General features: G+C 33.4%; 1 protein-coding gene across 3 annotated transcripts; it reads right to left on the bottom strand.

Moving 5' to 3' along the window:
* Positions 1 to 272: 272 nt before the first annotated feature.
* LOC115440986 (probable G-protein coupled receptor Mth-like 3) lies at positions 273 to 17,957 on the bottom strand. Of its 3 annotated transcripts, XM_030165533.2 has the most exons (10): positions 16,449 to 17,957; positions 15,799 to 16,043; positions 13,872 to 14,055; positions 11,526 to 11,604; positions 6,277 to 6,461; positions 5,102 to 5,294; positions 3,483 to 3,673; positions 3,043 to 3,069; positions 2,488 to 2,664; positions 273 to 346 (listed from the first exon to the last, which is right to left on the bottom strand). In XM_030165533.2, exons 1-9 carry the CDS (start codon positions 17,392 to 17,394, stop codon positions 2,525 to 2,527), a joined length of 2,190 nt encoding a protein of 729 aa, XP_030021393.1. In that variant the 5' UTR covers positions 17,395 to 17,957; the 3' UTR covers positions 273 to 346; positions 2,488 to 2,524. The 3 variants fall into 3 exon arrangements, with proteins under 3 accessions (XP_030021393.1, XP_030021392.1, XP_030021394.1); XM_030165532.2 differs by having other exon boundaries at positions 273 to 2,664; XM_030165534.2 differs by lacking the exon at positions 3,043 to 3,069 and having other exon boundaries at positions 273 to 2,664; positions 16,449 to 17,956.
* Between the last annotated feature and the right edge of the window lie 4,497 nt (positions 17,958 to 22,454).

Raw genomic sequence — 22,454 nt, 5'->3', positions numbered from 1 at the left:
CAAACTTTAATTTTCTATTACACTTTCTTATATTTATAAATAAGCAAACGATTTAATATATATTAATAGTTATTCTGGAGGGAGAACAATAGCATAATAGCTCGCAGATTTTGATGGTGGGTCAAAAGACATTTACAGAATGATGTAATAGTGATGATCTAATAGAATCCAGCTGTGAATAATACAATCATACTGGACATAATTGTCTGTAGTCTTTATGGGTTATTTGCAGCGGTTATTCAGGTAGGTGGGTAACAATAAAAACTTATACGTACTGGAATGGATTTTTTATTATCTGGTCTTTAGAATTTAATACCTGGTTTATTACTGTTATTAAACAGTAGATCTGTGAACAAATACATACGTAGGTATTAATTATATTTCTTTATAATCTACGAAAGTATTAAAGCATTCATAACATAAAGCGTATTTCCGTTTCTTATACAACCAAAGAATTAAATGTAATATGTGTACTTATTCCGAAATAAACGTGTATATTAAAATTGAATTCTAATCGCATGTATTTAAGAATAAAGGTCCCTTAACTAGGTATATACATTGCGGAATGAAGTAATTAGTGCCGCGCGATCATATAACCTGTCGAGTATAGATGCGTCAAGGGAATTTTCTTACTAATTAGAAACATGCTGTCAACTACCTGAGGTGTGGTGCAGGGAGGAAGTGTATTGTTATTAATAAAACCACTTTCAGATAATATTTTATACTCAACTCGACAAATTTCTTCGAATTTATGTTTGTCTTTTTACTTGATTTATACCACAATACAATACCTTGTACGAAACAGAAATACACTTCAGTAATTTAGGAATTAAAAATATTAAACTTAATCTAACACATGGAACATTAATAACCTTTTGGTCGACTAAATTTAAAATATTATGTACATTTCATAAATTTGATGATTAAGAATTTAAAGTTCTAAATAATGAAAATATATATGAACATTCATCAAATATTTGCAGTGGTAATTATACATGTGTAGGTCCAAATATCTCTCTTCTTTGTGCGCTATTAACAAATCAGTACAAACTATGGTGTAAAGTATACATAGGTAAATAGGATAATTTCATGACCAATTTTATTATCGGTGTGTTAATAGACATCACTAACTACTGCAATAAGTACTTTAGCATCGTTACCAATCACTATACAAAAATTACGTTACCTTTAACAAAACAATGAATGATGAATCAATGTAAATTACTATTACAAATGCAGTTCAGTACTAAAAAAACGTATTTTTTTTTGTAATTTTTTAATCACACTCATGAACTGTAATTACCTGCTAATTAATACATTACACTTAGTTTGTGAAATCATAGTTTTATATAGTTTATAATATCAATTCCCGAAGTGAAAACCTTCTGCTATTGGGAAAATTAAGCTTCAGACGAATTGGTAAAATTCACAAAACAGTGAACATGTCCATACAGAGTTTTCAAAATGTAACTTAATATCCTTCTTATAGTAAAATGTTACCATTCTACAAAAGAGCAATAGAAATAAATTTACTCAAACAATAATTAAGAATTTAAGTAATAATTTAATCTGTTTTAAAATAAACGATATTATGCAATCCTACTCCTTCATACAATCACAGGTAGATATACTAAATTGATTTAATGCGTGGATAGATTTTTATTTAGGCGTTCATAGTTTCCTAAACTTTACACTTTATGAATATTATATCCCATAAGATTTTTACAGACAGTAATAATAATAATTCAACATATTTCCAGACAAATTAATTTTTAGACAAAGTTTTAATCCATCTAATACCTAAACTTTCACGACTCTACATTATAACCAACATTAGTCTTAGCACCCAAAGGCAATTAGCAAGTAAGTCTTTTATAACAGATAATACATTCTATTCATTTAATAATACATTCTATCGTAATAACGTACGTTCTATGAAAAAGTATTAAAAACCAAACATAAATCATTCAACTTATTACGCGTACTAGCGCAAAATACAACTTAACACAAAAATAAGTAGACGCACAAACTTACGCTATGACTAGACTATGTAATAGAAGTATAAGCAATATTTTTATTCAACAAAAATCACATTGCTGTTTTTAGCAAATGTATTGCCTAACTCTTAATTATTACACAAGCATGCAAATTTATGCAATGAAATGAAAACACACAATTCAAAGAAATAAGGAAGTCAGCAAAATTGTTCATTAGTCATAGACAATATATTATAAAGGACGCGCCGTATATATGTAATATTTCCTTTCTGCCAAAATTATAAGAGCAAATGCTCACTCAAATGCTTAAGATTTATTTATGTGTGCGTTAATAAGGGATGGAGGGATGTATGTGTGTTGCACTTCCTTTGTAGTATTTACATTGAAAGTGATAGATTTTTTGTTTGTAGCAGTGCCCAATGGCGCGTCCTTTGTAGATGGTCTAAGGCATTTGCGTTCAAATCCCATGTTAATAAATTATTAAAAATACCTGACAAACATTTGATTTCACTTTTGCTATATGATAATTAGGCTTGTTTAGCATTGTTAAGTTGGGAAATTCTCATGTTGGTACGTTCGTCAGAGCTGATAGTCCTCGACAGGAAAGTAGAAGATGTGCGACCCGACGACGACGGCCCATTCTTCTGCGCGTCCGGTTTCTCCAGCCCTGCGTTATTAGTACATCATTAGTTGTTGGTGTTATACATCCGATGAAAAGTGATAACTGATAAGCCAAGTTGGTACAACAAATACATTACTTATAACTATAATGGACGGATAAAACGACCAGTCATTGTGCATTCGAGTGTGAAATAATAAGAAACAGGCAGTTTAATGACGGGTAAAACATTTATACAACACTGACTGATTTGTTATGCTTTGAGATCTGTTAAAATGTTAATTAAGCGGGGATTGCCGGTTAACGAGTTTTATAGTATCCGAAATCCTGGAAATGGCCACGTCAAAAGTAGCGTTATAAGTTAATAACAAAGTATGTGGTACAACAAGAATACAAATAGAAAAGACAATAATTATTCATTTATACTTGTGTCAATTGGAATCCTTGAACAACCTGAAAAAATAAAATGTATTCTCACATTTGCATGTAGGCACAGCAAAAACAAACAATATAAATGAACACCAATATTCCAGATAAAATTAACTATTATCATCAATACATCAACTATTAGTCATTTTTCTCACAATCTTCTGATTGTGTTGTGTAAAGATAAGCCATAAAATATGACTAATATTAACGTGCAATACAACATTTGGCCAGAACATTACCATTAGAAATAACGGCAAAACTTTTAGGTAGAGAAGTACCTTATCTATTTATGAGTGTCGGAACATTACACTATCAAATTCATAGACAGATAATAATACAAAGTATGAATCAGATTTTTACAATTTATCACTATACATATAATATAGGTATTTCACTAGCCAGTAATTGAAGTTTTTTTTTAATAAACAGATTCTTACCCAGCCTTTTTCTTATAAGGTAGTAGAGTTTGGGCTTGAAAACTAGTATGAGGAATATGAAAACGCCTTGAAGTTCATTCAGGAGATCGATGCACATCCACAGCCATTGCGGTTCAGAAGTTAACGTCGACAACAACTCAGAAATCCATCCTGCTCCCATCACCACCCACAGTTTGCCGGTTAGTACGTATCTGAAAACATTTTGATTTTAATTTATTTAGAAATACTTATCATAAAAAACATATGAATAAGACTATGCTAAAAAGAGAAATATAACAATCAACATATAGGAGTAGCAATATATCGTTTTAACTTAAATTTTATCCCTTATTAACCAGTTGAAATTCCAGTGCAGCTCCATAACAGGTACTATCCCATTACTAGGAGCAGGCCTCCTCTACTACTGAGAGGATATATTAGTCTAGCTTGCTGCCCCAATGCGCAACTGGATTGACTGACTTCACATACACTTGAAATTCTTTTTGTGGAGAACTAGGTGTTATTCGCGACTTCGCACGCGTGAACAACCTTTCCCGCTACGAAAATTCCTAAAACACTATTATTGCGTCATATCTGAAACAACAATTTACCAAGCGCTATCAAAATCATTGTGTTTTGCTGTCTAATTTGTCAATTAGTAGTTATACTTTTATAGTGCTATTAACATGTAACTGTTATGCAGAATTTTTATAATAATTATAATAAAATACTAACAAACTAATCTTATTGGTTGCTTAAACACTATTGTATAAGTAAACAAAATCGTCTTACAATCCCCTATCTCACTTCATTGGAATTACTAAAGTCATCATATCAAATAACATTTCCTCGAAAGCTATTGTAAAATATTCTGGCGTTTGACACGGGGATTTCCTTAATCAGATCAAAAATGCAAATTCTCAAGAAATACTTCAGACATGAGCTACGATAAATGAATAACTAAACATCTATTCTTCATATTGTTATGTTTCAAAAAATATGTCTGGGTTATGAATGCGATTGATTTCTAAGAAGTTTTACGACAACTTCAAAAATACATACAAAAAATAAATAATGGGAAATCATCAGAATACATTAAAAAATCGAAAGGTTACGGAGCAACTTAAAAATACACTAATAGTAAATATAATTTTGGAAGCAGTTTCCTCTTATTACATTGATACTTACTTATACATATATAATAGGAAAAAAAACATGTTAATTTATATTTCAAAATTTAAAATGAAGTCGCTAAAAAAAGTGAAAATATAATTACTTAGTACAGTTATAATATTGTAGATTGTGTAAACTTACTTATGATTAAGTACTTTTTAAATATCTTTGTGTTCAAGTTACATTTCGTTGAAATTACAAGGAACGTGTAAAAAAATCCAATGAATGCATGTTGTAATTGTTTTGAATTTTATTCAATCCACACTCGACTTTTTTATAATTAACATTCAGGCATGCTTCACATGCACTAATTAGAAGTATGGAAAACGACTCATTTAGTAATCTTAATATACCTACTTCCAATACAAATATACATGGATAGTTCTTATTTAAACCTAACATTGTAAATGCGGAAAATGGTTTTTGTAGTTAAATGCAGTCACAATAAAAAAAAACAGTCAACTTACTTGGCTCTATCAATACGAAACCGTCGCTTGGCCCGGTCACCCACCGAGCCGGCCTGCAGGCGATGAACCTCCGACTTCACACGAGCACAGTGTCGTGCTGTCATTATCCATAACACGAAGTTAGTACACGTCACCAAACCCATTGGTATCACGAAGAATATATAATGCGGCCAGTCCGTCCTGGTGTTTTGATCTACAAGCACAAAACTGATCATATGACCGTTTCCATGATTCACAACGAGCGGTATCCTGTTTATAACCTATTAATGGAAGTATGTATGAATAATCTAGTGCTACACGATAAAAAATATTAATTCTATTTTTATAAATTAAAGTTTTGGTATTACATCTTCTAATATTCTTGTGGACATGATTTGAATGTCAACCTTGCTTAGCGGTTCTTAGCTTATGTAATGGACCTAACCGTCAAATAGCAAATCGGGTTTATATTCACTAGTCGGAAAATAGTCCTCAGAATAAATAATCAAGTATCTGAAGCGTGTAATAACGCAGGTGACTGCTTATTTTGATACCAGCATGGTATGTCAACAGTAACTACAATTTATTTTGTTTACAGCTTTCTCACATCGCGTCGCGGTCACAATTTTTTTTTTGATTCTTATTTTAAGCTAAGTGTGCCATATTATTACAGCATTTGTATAAGAGCAAAATTTATTTCACTCATTAATAATGTTAGATGAATCTAATTACAATGGAATAGGGCCTAATTCATTAAATATCCAAATATGTTAGCAAGTGGTTACGTCATTTTTCCGTTGCTCGGCCTTAAAATAAAAATGGTTCACGGCGTCAACTATTTGGAATTTGTTGTTATGTTTATAATATATTCGAGTTCCTAATCAATTTAAATATGATCAAAGGAAATAAAATATCATAATCTGACAAGTCCATCGAATTTTTCTGCCACTTATGTTTATAGAAATTTAAAAATACTAAAGTACACAAATCGTCACGATGCAATGATTTGAAAGTATAATGGCTGGACTCGGTAGCATTTATTCCATTCGCACGAGTGTTGCTTTACAAACGTTAGAATATGATAATACGTTATAGTCTGTGTGGATTGTTTATCCATTGTTTATCCGTTGTCCACGTGGATTTAAGTGTTTTAATATAGTTACATTAATAATGATTTTTTATTTAGGTATACTCACAAGCCCCAAACCAGCACATGCCGCTTCCGATGTTAGCATCCAAGATTTTGGATACCGGATACGTGTCAAATAAAAATGTGATCAGGGTTAGAATTATTGCAAAACTCCATGCGTATAGCGAGTACCATAAAAATCGTCTTCTTTCGGTGCCCGCCTTACGCAATGGCTGCACTGTACGAACACTCCTGCAAATATTTAATTGCTTTAAGATATGCAAGTGTAATTCATGTATTCACCTCTCATCACATAATTTTCATTATTATAACTGAAATATAAAACATTTGTATATAATTTATATGGATTATGTAATTATAATATAGTTGTCTGTATAGACAGTGGCAGGCTTAACCCACATAAAGCTCCGGCCAAAAGATAAAAAACCGACGCGAGGCTCCGCGAGGAGCAAAAAGACGCGAGGTCATTAATGAAGCTTCCAATTTTACAAGTTTTGTAGGTAAGATGCTATAAACAGGTTCGCAAATACACCGCGCGTGACCCGCGCGTTTGCCCGATTTGTCCCCTCTAAGGCAGCCACGATGTAGATATAGGTAGTAAAGATCCTCGTGATATCCTTAATGCTTCATTTGCTTGTTCGAGTTATAATGTTAGTAAACAAAAAATCCTGTCATTGGCTATGTGGTATCTATCTACTCTATAAACTACAATAAAATAACTGGTACTTTTTATGTAACCTCCAAAATCAGTCATTACTGTGGCCCTCAAATCTGTGAACTTTGATTATGATATACTTGTCATCATCAAAGCCACTGAGTTTTAAGTTATTTAGGTCGAATATTAAAGAAATTGGACAGCATCGTTATTGACAAATACCATTTTAGTTTTTTTGTTATGTTTCTAGTTTATTTTCCTGTGTTATATTTTAACTTTATTGAAATTGAGGTAATCTGCCGTTCCACAAACGCACTGCTATGATGCATGTTGGACATTAAGTCAAGAAAAGATGTAGGGCAAAATGTCATCAAGCTCATCAATTATTTCATAATAAGTAGTATGTACGGTATCGATGTACGAGATGGAAGTCATAATGGTACCTAATGACGTAAGCTGTCATTAATATCCGTAGTATGCGATATCTTTATTGGCTTTCCGCTTCACATTTGTTTTACGGGTCACGGGGATTGAGCCGCTAATGGTTAGGATAAACCTCGGTATTGTAATATCTGATAAATGTAACCTATATAGCGATAATAACAAAACCATTGATGATCTAGCGATGCAAAAAGATAGTATAGTACTCAAGTGTTGGCTACTAATCGTATAATCATGTATAGGTGCTTCAACTAAATTATGAAATTATAAACAAACAGCACGCATGTTAACATTTACCAAACGTTTAATTTATAAACGGTGCCCTGATGCCACGAACATTCGTGCCTCAGTAGATATTGTTAGCGCATGAACAATGTTTGTTTATAAGATAATATGCCCGCCAAAGAGCTTTGATTTCAATTAAAATTATTATTCATGAATTTTTGTTCTTAAATATATTATAATTAAAAAAATAAATTAACGAATCTATTTCTACAATCGCTTACCAAAAATGCAATCAACGTTGCCAGACTAGCGATAGCTAAATTAATGTAAACGTGACCTTCAAATCATAGTGTGTATATATTTAGCCTTTGGTTTTTGTTGAACTATTCAATATTTTGCATGGATTTTCCGAGGTGCGCTCTACTGATGACGTAGTTTAATTAGAACCACGCCTGTATCGCCAGTGACGCGTAAAGTGAATTTTCTATGCTGTCTGTTGTGATTACCTTCTATCTAATTGCAATGGCCGTTTTTGACCTACCTAACGAAGCACCACTAAGTTACGTCTTCCATTGCCTCCTAATTAAATTACGTCAAATAAAATAACATGAACTCAATTACCAATGTCGTAACAATTTGGCCACCAAGGCCATCATCCAGACAGGGTATCAAAAAAACTAACACTATGGAGTGATTCATTACGTACAGTAATTTATTTGGCCGATATTTAGAGCAACAAGCATGTTTGACAAGATAATATATTTGTGAGCAAATTTACCGCAGAAATAAGTTTGTTATTAGATATTCAACCCCACATTTCGGGGTCACTTGATATATCACCGGGAAATACGCGAGGGTGACATGACAACCCTTGACCATTTAATGTACAATTTTAAATTGATCAATGTACAACATTAATAATCATATTTAATGACTATTGTTAAGTCTTCGTGTTTCAATAGAACTCTTGCCATGAGGAGTTTTGAAATGTTAAATCGTAAAATTACACCTACACTTATGTATGTATAAAATAATAATTAATTAAAATTACACTGCGAATTATAAAACTATATCGCCTCCACTAATTTGAATTATGCTATAAATAAACCTTAATATGCGATATTAATATGAACCCTATATTTCAGTTGCTTCTACGAAATGTGACCTTCGCACGTATAGACTGACAGCCACGACACATGGACAGACTACAACATAAGACCATATGAAAGATATACATATTTTGTTTCATAAATTATTTGGTTTATTAGCAACATATTATCATTAGAACGCTATGCTGTATACCAGTGTATATGATCGATTCCATCCTTAGATCATTGTGAAATACATAACCAATGTGTAATATTTATCTTCTTAGCTTGTACTAACAAATCCGACGGATGCTTTGCTCAATGTGCAAATATCAGAGTACCAATATGGCAATATGTAAACATTTCAATACTATGAAGATGTAAATATTTAACCACATGCGACAAAGAACCAGCTTAAGCCAAGACGATCTGACCTATACAATATTCAAAATATGAGTAAGTGAAGACGTTGGAAACAATGAGACGGCGGAAACAATTGTTATGTGTTTACGCAAAAGTATCGTTAGTCACATAGACTAATATATAATACTGGAAATAGACTGGCAACTCTCAGTTTGAAATTTCATAACGTTGAGCGACATCTGGACGCCATACAGGGAAATAAAATAAATATACCTATGCATGTATATGCATATATAGGTTTCTAACTTTCAAAATAATATATTTAATTATATGTCGACCCATCGGTAGAAAAAGTCGTAATTGTAAAACACTGGTTCTTAGTAACAATTTTTGGAATATAATATGCTGTTATGTAAATAACAAATTAGGAATTTATTTTATTAAGTGTCAGAATCAGTGTTTTGCAGATAAACTTTGTTCTACGTATGGGTCGAAATGTAATGGTTTGACCCAATTCAAAGATAAATAATACAATAGTATATTTTAAACTAATTTATTTCTTTTACACATTTATTAATACATTGTCTGATGTTCCGGGACATTATGTAAAATGTTTTACAAACAACACTACACTGATATAAATAGTTCAAATTTCTTATAGAGGGCCTATCTAATGTATGTCACTAACACTTACACAAACACAGTCAATAGGTATTTCTTAAATACGGAAGAACTGAAGCTCAATTCAACGTAAATATACAACAAAAAACAAAAATCACAAGAAAATGCGCACGAGTACACAAATTTACCGACAGAAAAATATCTTATGACGTTTACTAGAAGTTGCTATTGTTTGTTAGCAGTAAACTACTATAAAATACTAAAAATATTGCTATTCGTCCAAATTTATTTTAAAATTATAAGTATTGTAGATAACTTTTATAGGAAGTAATAAAATTTATTTTTAAAGCATAACTGCTTGTTTAGTTCTAGCTTAAATAAAAAAAATACCAGAATTATCAAAATTTATACGTACTAAAACTAACATATAATGAACTAGTCACACTGAGAAAAGATATTAAGAAATTAGTGCCATGTGTAGGGGAGAGATGGCGCTTATTCTAAAAAAAATAATTAGTTCGAAGTTACCAGGGCATGGTTAGTCATAACAACGCTGTACTTCCAGCTCCGGGGCCGCCGCGCGCCACCGCGCCGCCCGCAACCAAATCTCTAAAGTCCGCCATGCGTGGGAACAGTGATTGATTTTTACAAGTAAAGTCGAAAAAATATTTCTCATAGTTTTTAGAACTAACACGGTGATACTAAGAAAAATATCAACTACATTTTACGTAAACATTATGTTTCAATGAAATCTACAATGTTTTCTTAAAACAAAATACGGAAGAATATTTATGCAAATGTTATAACGTATCATTAAACTGTTGAGCAGAAGTCTGTTCCACTTTACTGTTTCTTCTGCCATAAGGCTCAAACGAAGCGTGTGGAACTAATTGCGCGGAGTGGATTTATGCGATTGTTAATTACAATTAAAAACTAATTATTGCAATAATTTTAACATTTTATTTTTTTATTTAGAAATTAAACCTCCAGTCAGAATATAGTTTATTACATTTTATCCATATCAACTCAAACATAATGATGGTAAACTTTTGCATATATTCATAAAATTTTTATTGGAATAACGCTGTTACGTGCTGCGGTAAGTCTTCGCTTGGAAAACATTGACAACACACACAGCCATAAAATACTATGTTTACATGTCACTTAAGTACAATTTATTATTGTGACAACCAGAGGCATTACTTCTTGATGCTGGAACTTTATAGACCACGGTCACTCCTAAGTTCCCTGGAAATATAAACCTAATAATACGAATATTTCAGGCAATGCTATAATATTTTTAATAAATAAGTGAAAGCCACTCTGCAATATAACCTTATAACATTTTTGGAGTGTAATACCTGTGGAATAAGGCCAAGTAGCTGAAAATAGTCAATAACTAAGCAAAGGGCAATATAGACGGAATAAACGTTTCATTGATCATTCGCGATAAATGGTTACAATGCACTGGTGACTTAGGATCCGATGAGCCAGACTACAGGATATAAACACCATTTCCCTACTCTACGTTTATTTTTAAGAGCGCTATGTTTTATACCGCCGTTATGATATGAACAGAAACAGTTCATACAAAAGTATACTTTTGTGCAACATAAATGCGTACGGAATGATGAAGATTACTTATTTTTTAAATTACAAAACTAGTTTCATTATTAAAAAGTAATATTACCAAGTCATCACGGATCCCCGTTGAGAATAATATCAGTAAAAAAATATTCAAACATCAAAAAATCCGCAACCGTCTGTCTCTGTGGCATGTAATGACGTAACCAACCATGATTGCATTGCTCATATTTTGCAGGACCCTGAGCCGTGTTCCTAAGTTTACACATTTGCACAATACCATCGGTAATTTTTGTGTTGGTTATAAAGCTAACTCACCCAAATGTCCACCATATGTCGAAGCACATGACGTTGAGCCAAGCAAAGGCCGCCACGAAACCGAAATAAATGCCGTACCCTGCACAAACAATATAAGTAATATAAGTGATGGATCATGTCAAACAAACACTCCTAAAGATTAACTTTTGTCTATAAATTGGGCTTTTCGCCTTCGTAAATCAAGTAGTACACACAAAGATAAATTGTCAATTACGGGCCTAATGTTGATTATAATAGAACAAATGTAATATTTAGGCAAAAGAGAATTGTATCATAGATATCCTAGTATTATTTATGTTAATATCCGTGACTCATTCCATTTCAATGAATAATTAAGGAATTTAATTATCAAAATTAGCTAATGTTACGTACACGTCGAATAATAAATGCGAGATTTTATTTAATAAAGCCGTTAATATAATTTAATAAAGGTAGTAAATTGGATCTTGTAATACAAAATATATGATTGTTTATTGAATGTATTGAAAATATTTTGAAAGTACGTGTCCTAGTGCCCCCTATCACATCATAGGACGGAACATACTTGGCGAAAAGTGGGTGCCCTAGTTGCGCCTCTGCATACCCCTTCGGGGATAAAATGCGTGATGTTATGTATGTATGTATGTACGTGTCATAGTACATCACTCATACTTTCAAAATGACAATAAAATTCCAAGTACAACAATACAGAAAGTTATTTCATTATTCTTTATTATGCTGAATGCAACTCATTAAATAGCCATACGGTGGCCACATTAGTTATTTCATAATATATACCCAATGAACAAGTACTTCCATAGAATTACCTAAATGTTTTAATTTTAATATTATTTCCTTTACTGACCTGAAGAAATAGAATACAAAATGACATCAATGTAAAACATGACATGACATGTAATCTACACACTCCAACGTATTTTCTAAGTGTAATGAATTATACGAACACAGAATCTAGTCAACACGAGATAAAAATAGTCAAAATGACCTGAAATTATCATTTTAGTCCCTGTGATGATTATTAGATGTGCGGAATAGTCAACCTATTTGATGTACCATTTTGAGACTAACTGTATGATTCGATGGTAGCTGACGCTCATATTTTGTACAAATTTAAATAGCACATACGAAAATAATAAACACTTCAACAGCGACTCTAGCATATTTTTTAATCACTGAAAAGATTTCAATCCAAAATATTTATGTTCTATATATCACTTTAATGGCTTCTTTGTAACTAATATAACGATATTTAAATAAACCATTAGTTTAAAGTATAGATCATGATCAACAATTCATTATTAATATCACTTCATTATCACAACCTATTACGTTCGGCTCTTTTAATATTGTATTCATATATGTTACAATTTTAGCTATGCACATTGCACGTATTCTATTATTAGCAACCCATAAATGCGCTCATAATAAACTATCTCACAATTTAACCTCTGTAATGTATTTAGTTCTACAAGAAATGCATGGCTTAATCGTTAGTACTAAGTACTATGTCACAGAAAACGACGTGAGCGAGTCGGCGGTTTAGCGGTTTTGTTTCATGCGGTCAGTCATATAATCGTAGCCCAAAAAAATCGCCTGTTAACACATTTGACACGTCACACATTTTGAAGACACTAAACTCATCAAATACTTGGCGAATAAGTATTGAATATGGTATATAAATTCTATGGAACACTTATACGCAACTAGAGGATTACATATAAAATGCAATTAATCATCAGTTTCAGATCTTCAATTTTTTTATTAATATTGTGATATTGTAAGCTCTTAGATCAGGCACTTGATTTTAATATTACTAATTTACTTTAATAACAATAAAAAGCGAATTTACTATAACAAACTAATTATTTGCAGTTAGTGCACTAAGCGTGTCTAGGGATCGAATGACAAAGTTAAATTTGTCCTGTAACCTAGTTTGTCTTTTAATTAGAGCAATCATTTTAGATGTTTTTTAATATACCTATCTTTAAAGTTTGTACGTAATTGCGCGAGTCGGTCGTCGGTGCGCGAGTCCAACTCACACTTATGCCGTTGTTCTATGTTACAAATTATTTATAAAGTATTAAACTAATATTAATTAGCGATAATATCTTCCATGAAAAAAATAATCTGGCACAATGTTATACCAAAGTTAATAAGCAAATAAGTTAATTAATAATGGTATCAACTCCTTATCGAGTCCTGTATTTCATAAATATTCACAAAATAAAATATTATCTATCTATATGATAACTAGTGCTTATTATTGCTAGAGAAATCATTGTATATGTCCAAATGGTTAGAAAATTCTGGTAATAAATTATTCTAATAAAACAACTTGTTCCTTACCAAGTAAAGTACATGTCACTCTGTTGGGTACGTGAGCGTACTGCACCCGCGCCAAGCATGAAAACGCGAGGAGCATCATGCCGACGTGGCAAATAAGGGTGCGTCCGTGGAGATTCCTCAGTTCCGGAAGAGCGCAGTATACTATCAAAGTCAGCGCAAGACAAACGCTTGAGATGCTGATCACCTACATAACAAAATAAACATAATTTTATAACTGTCTCAAGGTGATAAACGAAGTGCAACGCTACGCAGTGGTTAACTTAAATTTCTGATGGTGTTTTACTCATAATGGGCAGTAGTTTCGGTTATCATCAAATCAACGGTTTGTTGTTTATCGTTTCGTCATTTATTTGTTTGAAAATTATATACCATACAATCCACGCACAACTAGTCACCTCTTGCGGTAGACGGTGGTGTAGCGGCAGTGTGAAAAAGTACCATAATTATTTAATGCTCCTTTTCATGCAGCACTATCCACCCTGTGCCCTTCCAACATGCTAGCTAGATGACTAACACTTGCGTACGAGTTATAGTTAATAAAATTAAAACAAATATATTTCAAGTCTTTAATGTAAACCCGTTCTTTTCCCATATTCACAGCACAAATAAAAAATGTTGTATGGGTCAATATTATTAGCCAATTGACAGTTGCAATATTATGAAGCTGAACGGCGATTCCATGAACTGGTCTATATTTTATTAAAAGATGACAACATCATATTATAATTGTTGCGTCATCTTGATACATTTTATAATTCTATCGTATATAACATCTAGCAAACATATATATATATTTATTGTAGTTTACAATTAATAATACCTTAGGTATGTTGTATAATCATTTCAGAAATAGGAATTAGGTATGTGTTTACGATTGCTTATAACTGTTTACTTTTCAAGCGCAATTAATAAAAAATCCGGCCATCACTTCAATTTCGATATAGATGGTGAGTGAGTGTTCGACGAAATACACGAAGTGCCGACACCTACTTATATCTTACTAGTGGTTCTTACATCACTATATTAAACGTTCCGTTAATACATCTGTTTTATTTTTCTTTTAGGAAGTCGGCGTTTATATGCAGTATGCAATACACTCACTATCTCGAGAGTTATTTTCAGTGATAACCTAATATAACTGCAATCAATGCGACAATAAGGAAGTTAATCAACAATAAATTACGATAGTGGGACAAAAAAAAATTATGTATATATGTATAGTGTGTAGTATTTTTTGGTTTTGGTTTGCGACATGGTATTTTAACTTTGTCACACACTGACAGTACAGAACATTATGAACACATAACTGCAACTGAAACGAGAATTATCTTTAATTAGTGTTCTTGATATTTTTCTTTTAAACGTGAAATAAAATATATTTTTTTCGATGTATCTATTTGTGAAAGTTATTTTACTTAGAAACGTATGGAAGCGTCATTGAAATTATTGTGGAAAACTAAGGCTCACGAAAATATACTATAACTTACATACAACGAATTTCTTAATATAATACAATAACTAATTTATAAAAAAAGTTATACAAGCTATTTCGTGATAAATCTGTGATTAATTTACGCACGGGCATCAGGGGCTGGGAGCAGTGATGTTATTGTTTTCTATATCATATTTTTTAATAAAAGTATTATGTATATATATATATATATATATATATATATATATATATATATATATATATATATATATATATATATATATATATATATATTTATATTTTATTTCATTACTAACTATATAAATACTTATAACAATTAGATTGTAATAGAAGTATATTGTACTTGCTAGTATTCATACGGATAATGATCTTTGAAAATCTTTATTCATTTAAAAGCCTGAATGTATTCAATGTGTAGACGTTTATAAAATGTATGTATATGATGGAATTATTAATATTCCACGTAAAACTTACCACAAAAGATACTCGAAAATCTTTTGTCACTGGCGCTTTGACAAAGCACGTGACAGCTGTGATAGTTATAACGCCTCCGGGACAATGACGGCTGTCGAAGGCTTCCAAACAATAGTCACTCTTTTCGCTGACAGGCGATTTGAGGAAACCATCCGGGGTAAGCTCATGATAGTCGTGTTCAACACTTCTGTTTAGCATCACTTTGCCCGATGGGCACATTATATCATTCCGGATGCCCAGCACGTCTAAATGAAATCATAAATATGAATATATAACAGCAGGATTTCGTATTATAAAATTATTGTTTGTTGGTTTCTACATCTTGCATACAACATCAGAACAATTGTTCGTTATAGTTTTTTAGCATTAAGTTTGTAAATTATAAGTCAGAGAGCCCAACAACTCTTCTTGATCCAGTAAAAAAAAATAGACATATGAATTTTTATGCCGATGTAACACTTTCACGCGGATAAAGCCGCGAAAAAGCAAGTACATAGTAGATCATTCATCTAACTAATTTTGTGTGGTATGCTTTGCAACTTTATTCGACAAGGTCATTTCAGACGCCGATAAATATTTAACAAAATCATTGTTGTGATCATTTAGACGTTGCGTACAGTGCCCTATCAATGAGGAAGATAGATAATTACCTGCTATCGGGCCGTTTTCTCTTTCTAAAGGTTCCAAGTAAACTGAAATGTCGAAGAATACGTCGTCTGTTGTGGGCACACATTTGCTGATGGGACTGCCGCAGCGTAATGTTTTGTAGTGTTGTCCTACAGGACAACATTTTTTTACGCAATATGCATCGAAATCAGAACATTGATCGGTACATACTCGGGCAATCAATCTTTGATTTTGATAATTGTGGTCCATGCACCATTCCCCCTGAGGTATCTTAGTCTTTCTGTCCGTATTTTTATTAACAACAATCAAACTGTCCGCCACAACTTTAAAGGAGTACTGTTCCTCAGTTAATTCCACTGCAGATTCATGTATTTTGCAATGTAACCCACTGTCCACTTCCTTAATGTTGTACTCGCTCAATTTTAACTCTTTTATTAAAGTATCTTCAGTGTATTTGATGTCGCTCTTTCTACATAAATGATTGACCACGTCGTAACTGAAGCCGGCAGGACAACACTTTTTCACATGATCTACAGTCAATTTAGATTTAACAACATTTTCTGTGTTATTTAAATTACATGTAATCGCCACAATTTTAGGAACACTTTTTTTCAGCGTGTCATTAACGGCTTCCAGAACTAATTTGTCATAGCATCTGTTACCTGGTATCATCTCGAGCTCTGTCGCGATCATATGAGTAGACATTTGAAATTGCTCACACTCTGTAGGTATGCCATAGTCGACTCGTACGTACTCTCCGATGACAAGAGGAGCATGGGATATATTATAAAGATTCTCGGTGTCCTCACGATCTAAACACTCGAAACGTTCATCGGTTCCGTTAAACTCGTACACTTTTATTAAACTCATGTTTTTTGAACAACACTTGTTGAACACGGGAAATTCATCGCTGTTAACAGTGCCGACACTAACACACACGATTACACAAATGAAAATCTGGATCCACATGATTGCTGAATTTATACAGCGAGTTCGAAGTTATTAACGAGTGTATTTGGTTATTCACAACAGATGGTGAGTGTCGATCGTGGTGATGTTCATTGTTTATTTTGCTACAGCCGTTAGAGGCGTGCGATGTAGCACAGCTCCGACAGTGGAGTGACGCCGGTCGCCACTCGCCAGCTTCGTCAGCCGCCTTAATTACGAGCTTTGTTGGAGGCTGTTGCGAGTTGCGCCTGTGAAGCCGCTGTCGTCGCCGCCGGCGCCCCCCGCACCGCCCTTTGTCCACTTCACTAATAACGCCCAAAAGTTGTTGGTAATACATTAATTATAGCATAAACACACATTGTTACTTTCGTAAACACTTCCAATTTAATACTGTTTGAAAAATCTATTGTATACAATGCCTGCCTTTACGTGGGCAATAGACTAGTGATTTACTCAGGTTCTTTGTAGATTTGCGTACACGACAACGCTGTGATACACAATAACACGGCTTGTGAGTTGTGACTTACATACTGATACTGCGACAAAGATGTCGATTCAATTCCGCTATCAGTACGACTGATAAAAATACTAAGCGATTGACTACTCAGAATTTCAAAAGGTAAATAAATATTTATATGTTTGCATTTGTGCATATATGTAAGTGTGTTTACGTTCGTCTGTGTGTGCTCGTGTGAATGTATGTACGTATTTGTTATCAACGTTGTCGACATGGATAGGCGACCACGAATTTTTTTTTTATCGGAATAATAAAAATTGAAAACAATGTTTAAATTTAAAATTAGGTAAAATTATTGTTTGTTGGTTTCTACATCTTGCATACAACATCAGAACAATTGTTCGTTATAGTTTTTTAGCATTAAGTTTGTAAATTATAAGTCAGAGAGCCCAACAACTCTTCTTGATCCAGTAAAAAAAAATAGACATATGAATTTTTATGCCGATGTAACACTTTCACGCGGATAAAGCCGCGAAAAAAAGCAAGTACATAGTAGATCATTCATCTAACTAATTTTGTGTGGTATGCTTTGCAACTTTATTCGACAAGGTCATTTCAGACGCCGATAAATATTTAACAAAATCATTGTTGTGATCATTTAGACGTTGCGTACAGTGCCCTATCAATGAGGAAGATAGATAATTACCTGCTATCGGGCCGTTTTCTCTTTCTAAAGGTTCCAAGTAAACTGAAATGTCGAAGAATACGTCGTCTGTTGTGGGCACACATTTGCTGATGGGACTGCCGCAGCGTAATGTTTTTGTAGTGTTGTCCTACAGGACAACATTTTTTTACGCAATATGCATCGAAATCAGAACATTGATCGGTACATACTCGGGCAATCAATCTTTGATTTTGATAATTGTGGTCCATGCACCATTCCCCCTGAGGTATCTTAGTCTTTCTGTCCGTATTTTTATTAACAACAATCAAACTGTCCGCCACAACTTTAAAGGAGTACTGTTCCTCAGTTAATTCCACTGCAGATTCATGTATTTTGCAATGTAACCCACTGTCCACTTCCTTAATGTTGTACTCGCTCAATTTTAACTCTTTTATTAAAGTATCTTCAGTGTATTTGATGTCGCTCTTTCTACATAAATGATTGACCACGTCGTAACTGAAGCCGGCAGGACAACACTTTTTCACATGATCTACAGTCAATTTAGATTTAACAACATTTTCTGTGTTATTTAAATTACATGTAATCGCCACAATTTTAGGAACACTTTTTTTCAGCGTGTCATTAACGGCTTCCAGAACTAATTTGTCATAGCATCTGTTACCTGGTATCATCTCGAGCTCTGTCGCGATCATATGAGTAGACATTTGAAATTGCTCACACTCTGTAGGTATGCCATAGTCGACTCGTACGTACTCTCCGATGACAAGAGGAGCATGGGATATATTATAAAGATTCTCGGTGTCCTCACGATCTAAACACTCGAAACGTTCATCGGTTCCGTTAAACTCGTACACTTTTATTAAACTCATGTTTTTTGAACAACACTTGTTGAACACGGGAAATTCATCGCTGTTAACAGTGCCGACACTAACACACACGATTACACAAATGAAAATCTGGATCCACATGATTGCTGAATTTATACAGCGAGTTCGAAGTTATTAACGAGTGTATTTGGTTATTCACAACAGATGGTGAGTGTCGATCGTGGTGATGTTCATTGTTTATTTTGCTACAGCCGTTAGAGGCGTGCGATGTAGCACAGCTCCGACAGTGGAGTGACGCCGGTCGCCACTCGCCAGCTTCGTCAGCCGCCTTAATTACGAGCTTTGTTGGAGGCTGTTGCGAGTTGCGCCTGTGAAGCCGCTGTCGTCGCCGCCGGCGCCCCCCGCACCGCCCTTTGTCCACTTCACTAATAACGCCCAAAAGTTGTTGGTAATACATTAATTATAGCATAAACACACATTGTTACTTTCGTAAACACTTCCAATTTAATACTGTTTGAAAAATCTATTGTATACAATGCCTGCCTTTACGTGGGCAATAGACTAGTGATTTACTCAGGTTCTTTGTAGATTTGCGTACACGACAACGCTGTGATACACAATAACACGGCTTGTGAGTTGTGACTTACATACTGATACTGCGACAAAGATGTCGATTCAATTCCGCTATCAGTACGACTGATAAAAATACTAAGCGATTGACTACTCAGAATTTCAAAAGGTAAATAAATATTTATATGTTTGCATTTGTGCATATATGTAAGTGTGTTTACGTTCGTCTGTGTGTGCTCGTGTGAATGTATGTACGTATTTGTTATCAACGTTGTCGACATGGATAGGCGACCACGAATTTTTTTTTTATCGGAATAATAAAAATTGAAAACAATGTTTAAATTTAAAATTAGGTACGCACTTACTCGCAATGAACTCATAGATAAATTAAATGAAATTTAAACCGAGACTAATCGATTTTAATGCGTTGATTTCTACCGAGCGTCCAAGTTGATTTTGGATTTTTGTAATAGAGATGATGCTTAGAGATATGCACAATAGAATAACGAGAGCAGCTACGAACCACAGTTCACGTGATAAATATCGATAAAAAGTTTGGACGGCACTTTACATTCCCGACAGTCATCAACTAAAGGTCTAACGCGAGCTTGGGACCAGCGCAAACCAACACAAGCTGTGAAAGATTCTATGATGCTTGGCTGTTTTTGCTTATCACCTGCTAATATCATCCGCAATATCTGAGGCTATAGACGCCCACCAATATTTTTAAATAGAATAATAAATAATAATGGGTTCCCTACACGCCAACGGAACCCTCTTACTAAGCCGAGGCCATCTGTCTGTGTGTCCGATATTAAAAAAGATCTTTTGAATCGTAAAAGGGCACTGAGATTTTCAGTCACCTGTGTTAACATGCATTCCATAACAAGTATCTAATACTGTAAATACTTTAGGCACATTACAATTAGAACAAACTTTACCACGGTTGATTATAAATGTTTTATAAATGTACCAGTCAATAACCACTAATAATAACCACTCAATGCGCTGTAACGATATTTTTCTACACCACGGTGTGAATATGTAAGCTTGAACGAATTATTTAATTGTCTTACAGAAAACGTGCCTCTTTTTATGTAATCTAAATCAATAGATCTCCAATACCATGAAGAAGCCCATGCTTTTGTAAAGTATTCCTATCTTTGTTTAGGATCGCAAAAATAAAATACTCAGCGGTACAATCTACAAGCTGCATTCCCAGAGAAAATTAATTTACATATGCTCGGAATACGTCCAAACCAGGGATGTAATGGAGCTCCGTAACCGTAACCGAAACTATCGGATATCCGAAATAAAAATATATCCGTAACCGTAACCGTATCCGTTAAAAAAGTTTCGGATAAATTACGGATTTTTTTTTCGCCGCTCGCGCGCCCCTTTAATCTTGCGTAGTTTGTTATTTTTGGTCATAGCATAACCTCATTCATAAATATTCAGTTTTTATTTATGAATAGGTACTTAATTTAATAAAGTGAAGAAAAATTGTTGTGTTACGTAACTCAATTGATTTATAAGGACAAAATGCATCCCAACTCCAAAGTCAAGTTCAATTTGGACATGATTTGATCAAGTTAATGTAAATTTTGACAAATGGATACAGTGTGATAACAACTTTTCAAGGGGTGGTGGTACTACTTCACTAAAACTTCATCTCAAATCAAAACAAAGAGGTTTTCCGAATACCCATATCCCCCAATTAGTTAGTTCATCGATTATAATTAGTAATCGACGATGACGAGGGAGTATAGTTAGTAATCTGCTCTATTGTATTACATACTATTTTTATTTTAGTTTAATCTTTTATCCATAACCGAAATTATCCGAAACTACCGGATAATCCGAAATAATTACATATCCGTAACCGATATAATTTTATTCCTATATCCATATCCACATCCAGATCCGAAACTTCATATCCATAACATCCCTGGTCCAAACTTATTAAATCAGGAACTCACTTATTAGTGTTACTAAAGCTTGTCTTTATTCTGTAGGCATCATACCTTCTTGTCCATTATGTTTCGCTGAGAGCTTAAAATCTTTTACTGGAGTATAGCATGCAGGTTTTCTCACGGTATTTTCCTTCACTTCCTTCGGTTTCGAACCTGTGGACATTCGTCTCGGCAGTCCGTTCTACTCCCAAGTAGGCTATCGCCCATTCATTACATAGTATATTTTTATGTAATTTATATCCATGTAATTTCTTAATGATGTTGAGGAAAAACCCAAAGAAATTTTTAAACTCATTTGAAAATATTTTTATTGAATAATCTTATTACCAAAAATAGTATGCTTACATCTATTAAAATATTAGCAATATAAAGCTGGTTCTAAAATACGCTAATTGGCACATAATCTATTCACTTATAAAAGATTTATACAAGACTAATATATATCTAGTTAGCAAGTAGTTCAGATGATTTCTTAAGTTTACGCGAATGTTAGACATTTAAATTAAACTATTTTACGAATTTTATCGCGGTTTTAATATTTTACTTTTCTCCCGACGTTTCGAAGACTT

This window comes from Manduca sexta, chromosome 23 (genome assembly GCF_014839805.1).
Source record: "Manduca sexta isolate Smith_Timp_Sample1 chromosome 23, JHU_Msex_v1.0, whole genome shotgun sequence".
In the NCBI taxonomy this organism is placed as follows: domain Eukaryota; kingdom Metazoa; phylum Arthropoda; class Insecta; order Lepidoptera; family Sphingidae; genus Manduca; species Manduca sexta.
This window is presented reverse-complemented; position numbering and strand designations above follow the sequence as displayed.

Bases quoted from the DNA above. Each gene is read 5' to 3' on its own strand.
- LOC115440986 (XM_030165532.2), bottom strand. From the start codon at position 17,394: ATGTGGATCCAGATTTTCATTTGTGTAATCGTGTGTGTTAGTGTCGGC. The intron at 11,605-13,871 runs GTAAGGAACAAG...TTGTTTGTGCAG, and splicing joins AGTGACATGTACTTTACTTG to GGTACGGCATTTATTTCGGT. The intron at 3,070-3,482 runs GTAAGAATCTGT...TTATTTTTTCAG, and splicing joins CCTTATAAGAAAAAGGCTGG to GTTGTTCAAGGATTCCAATT.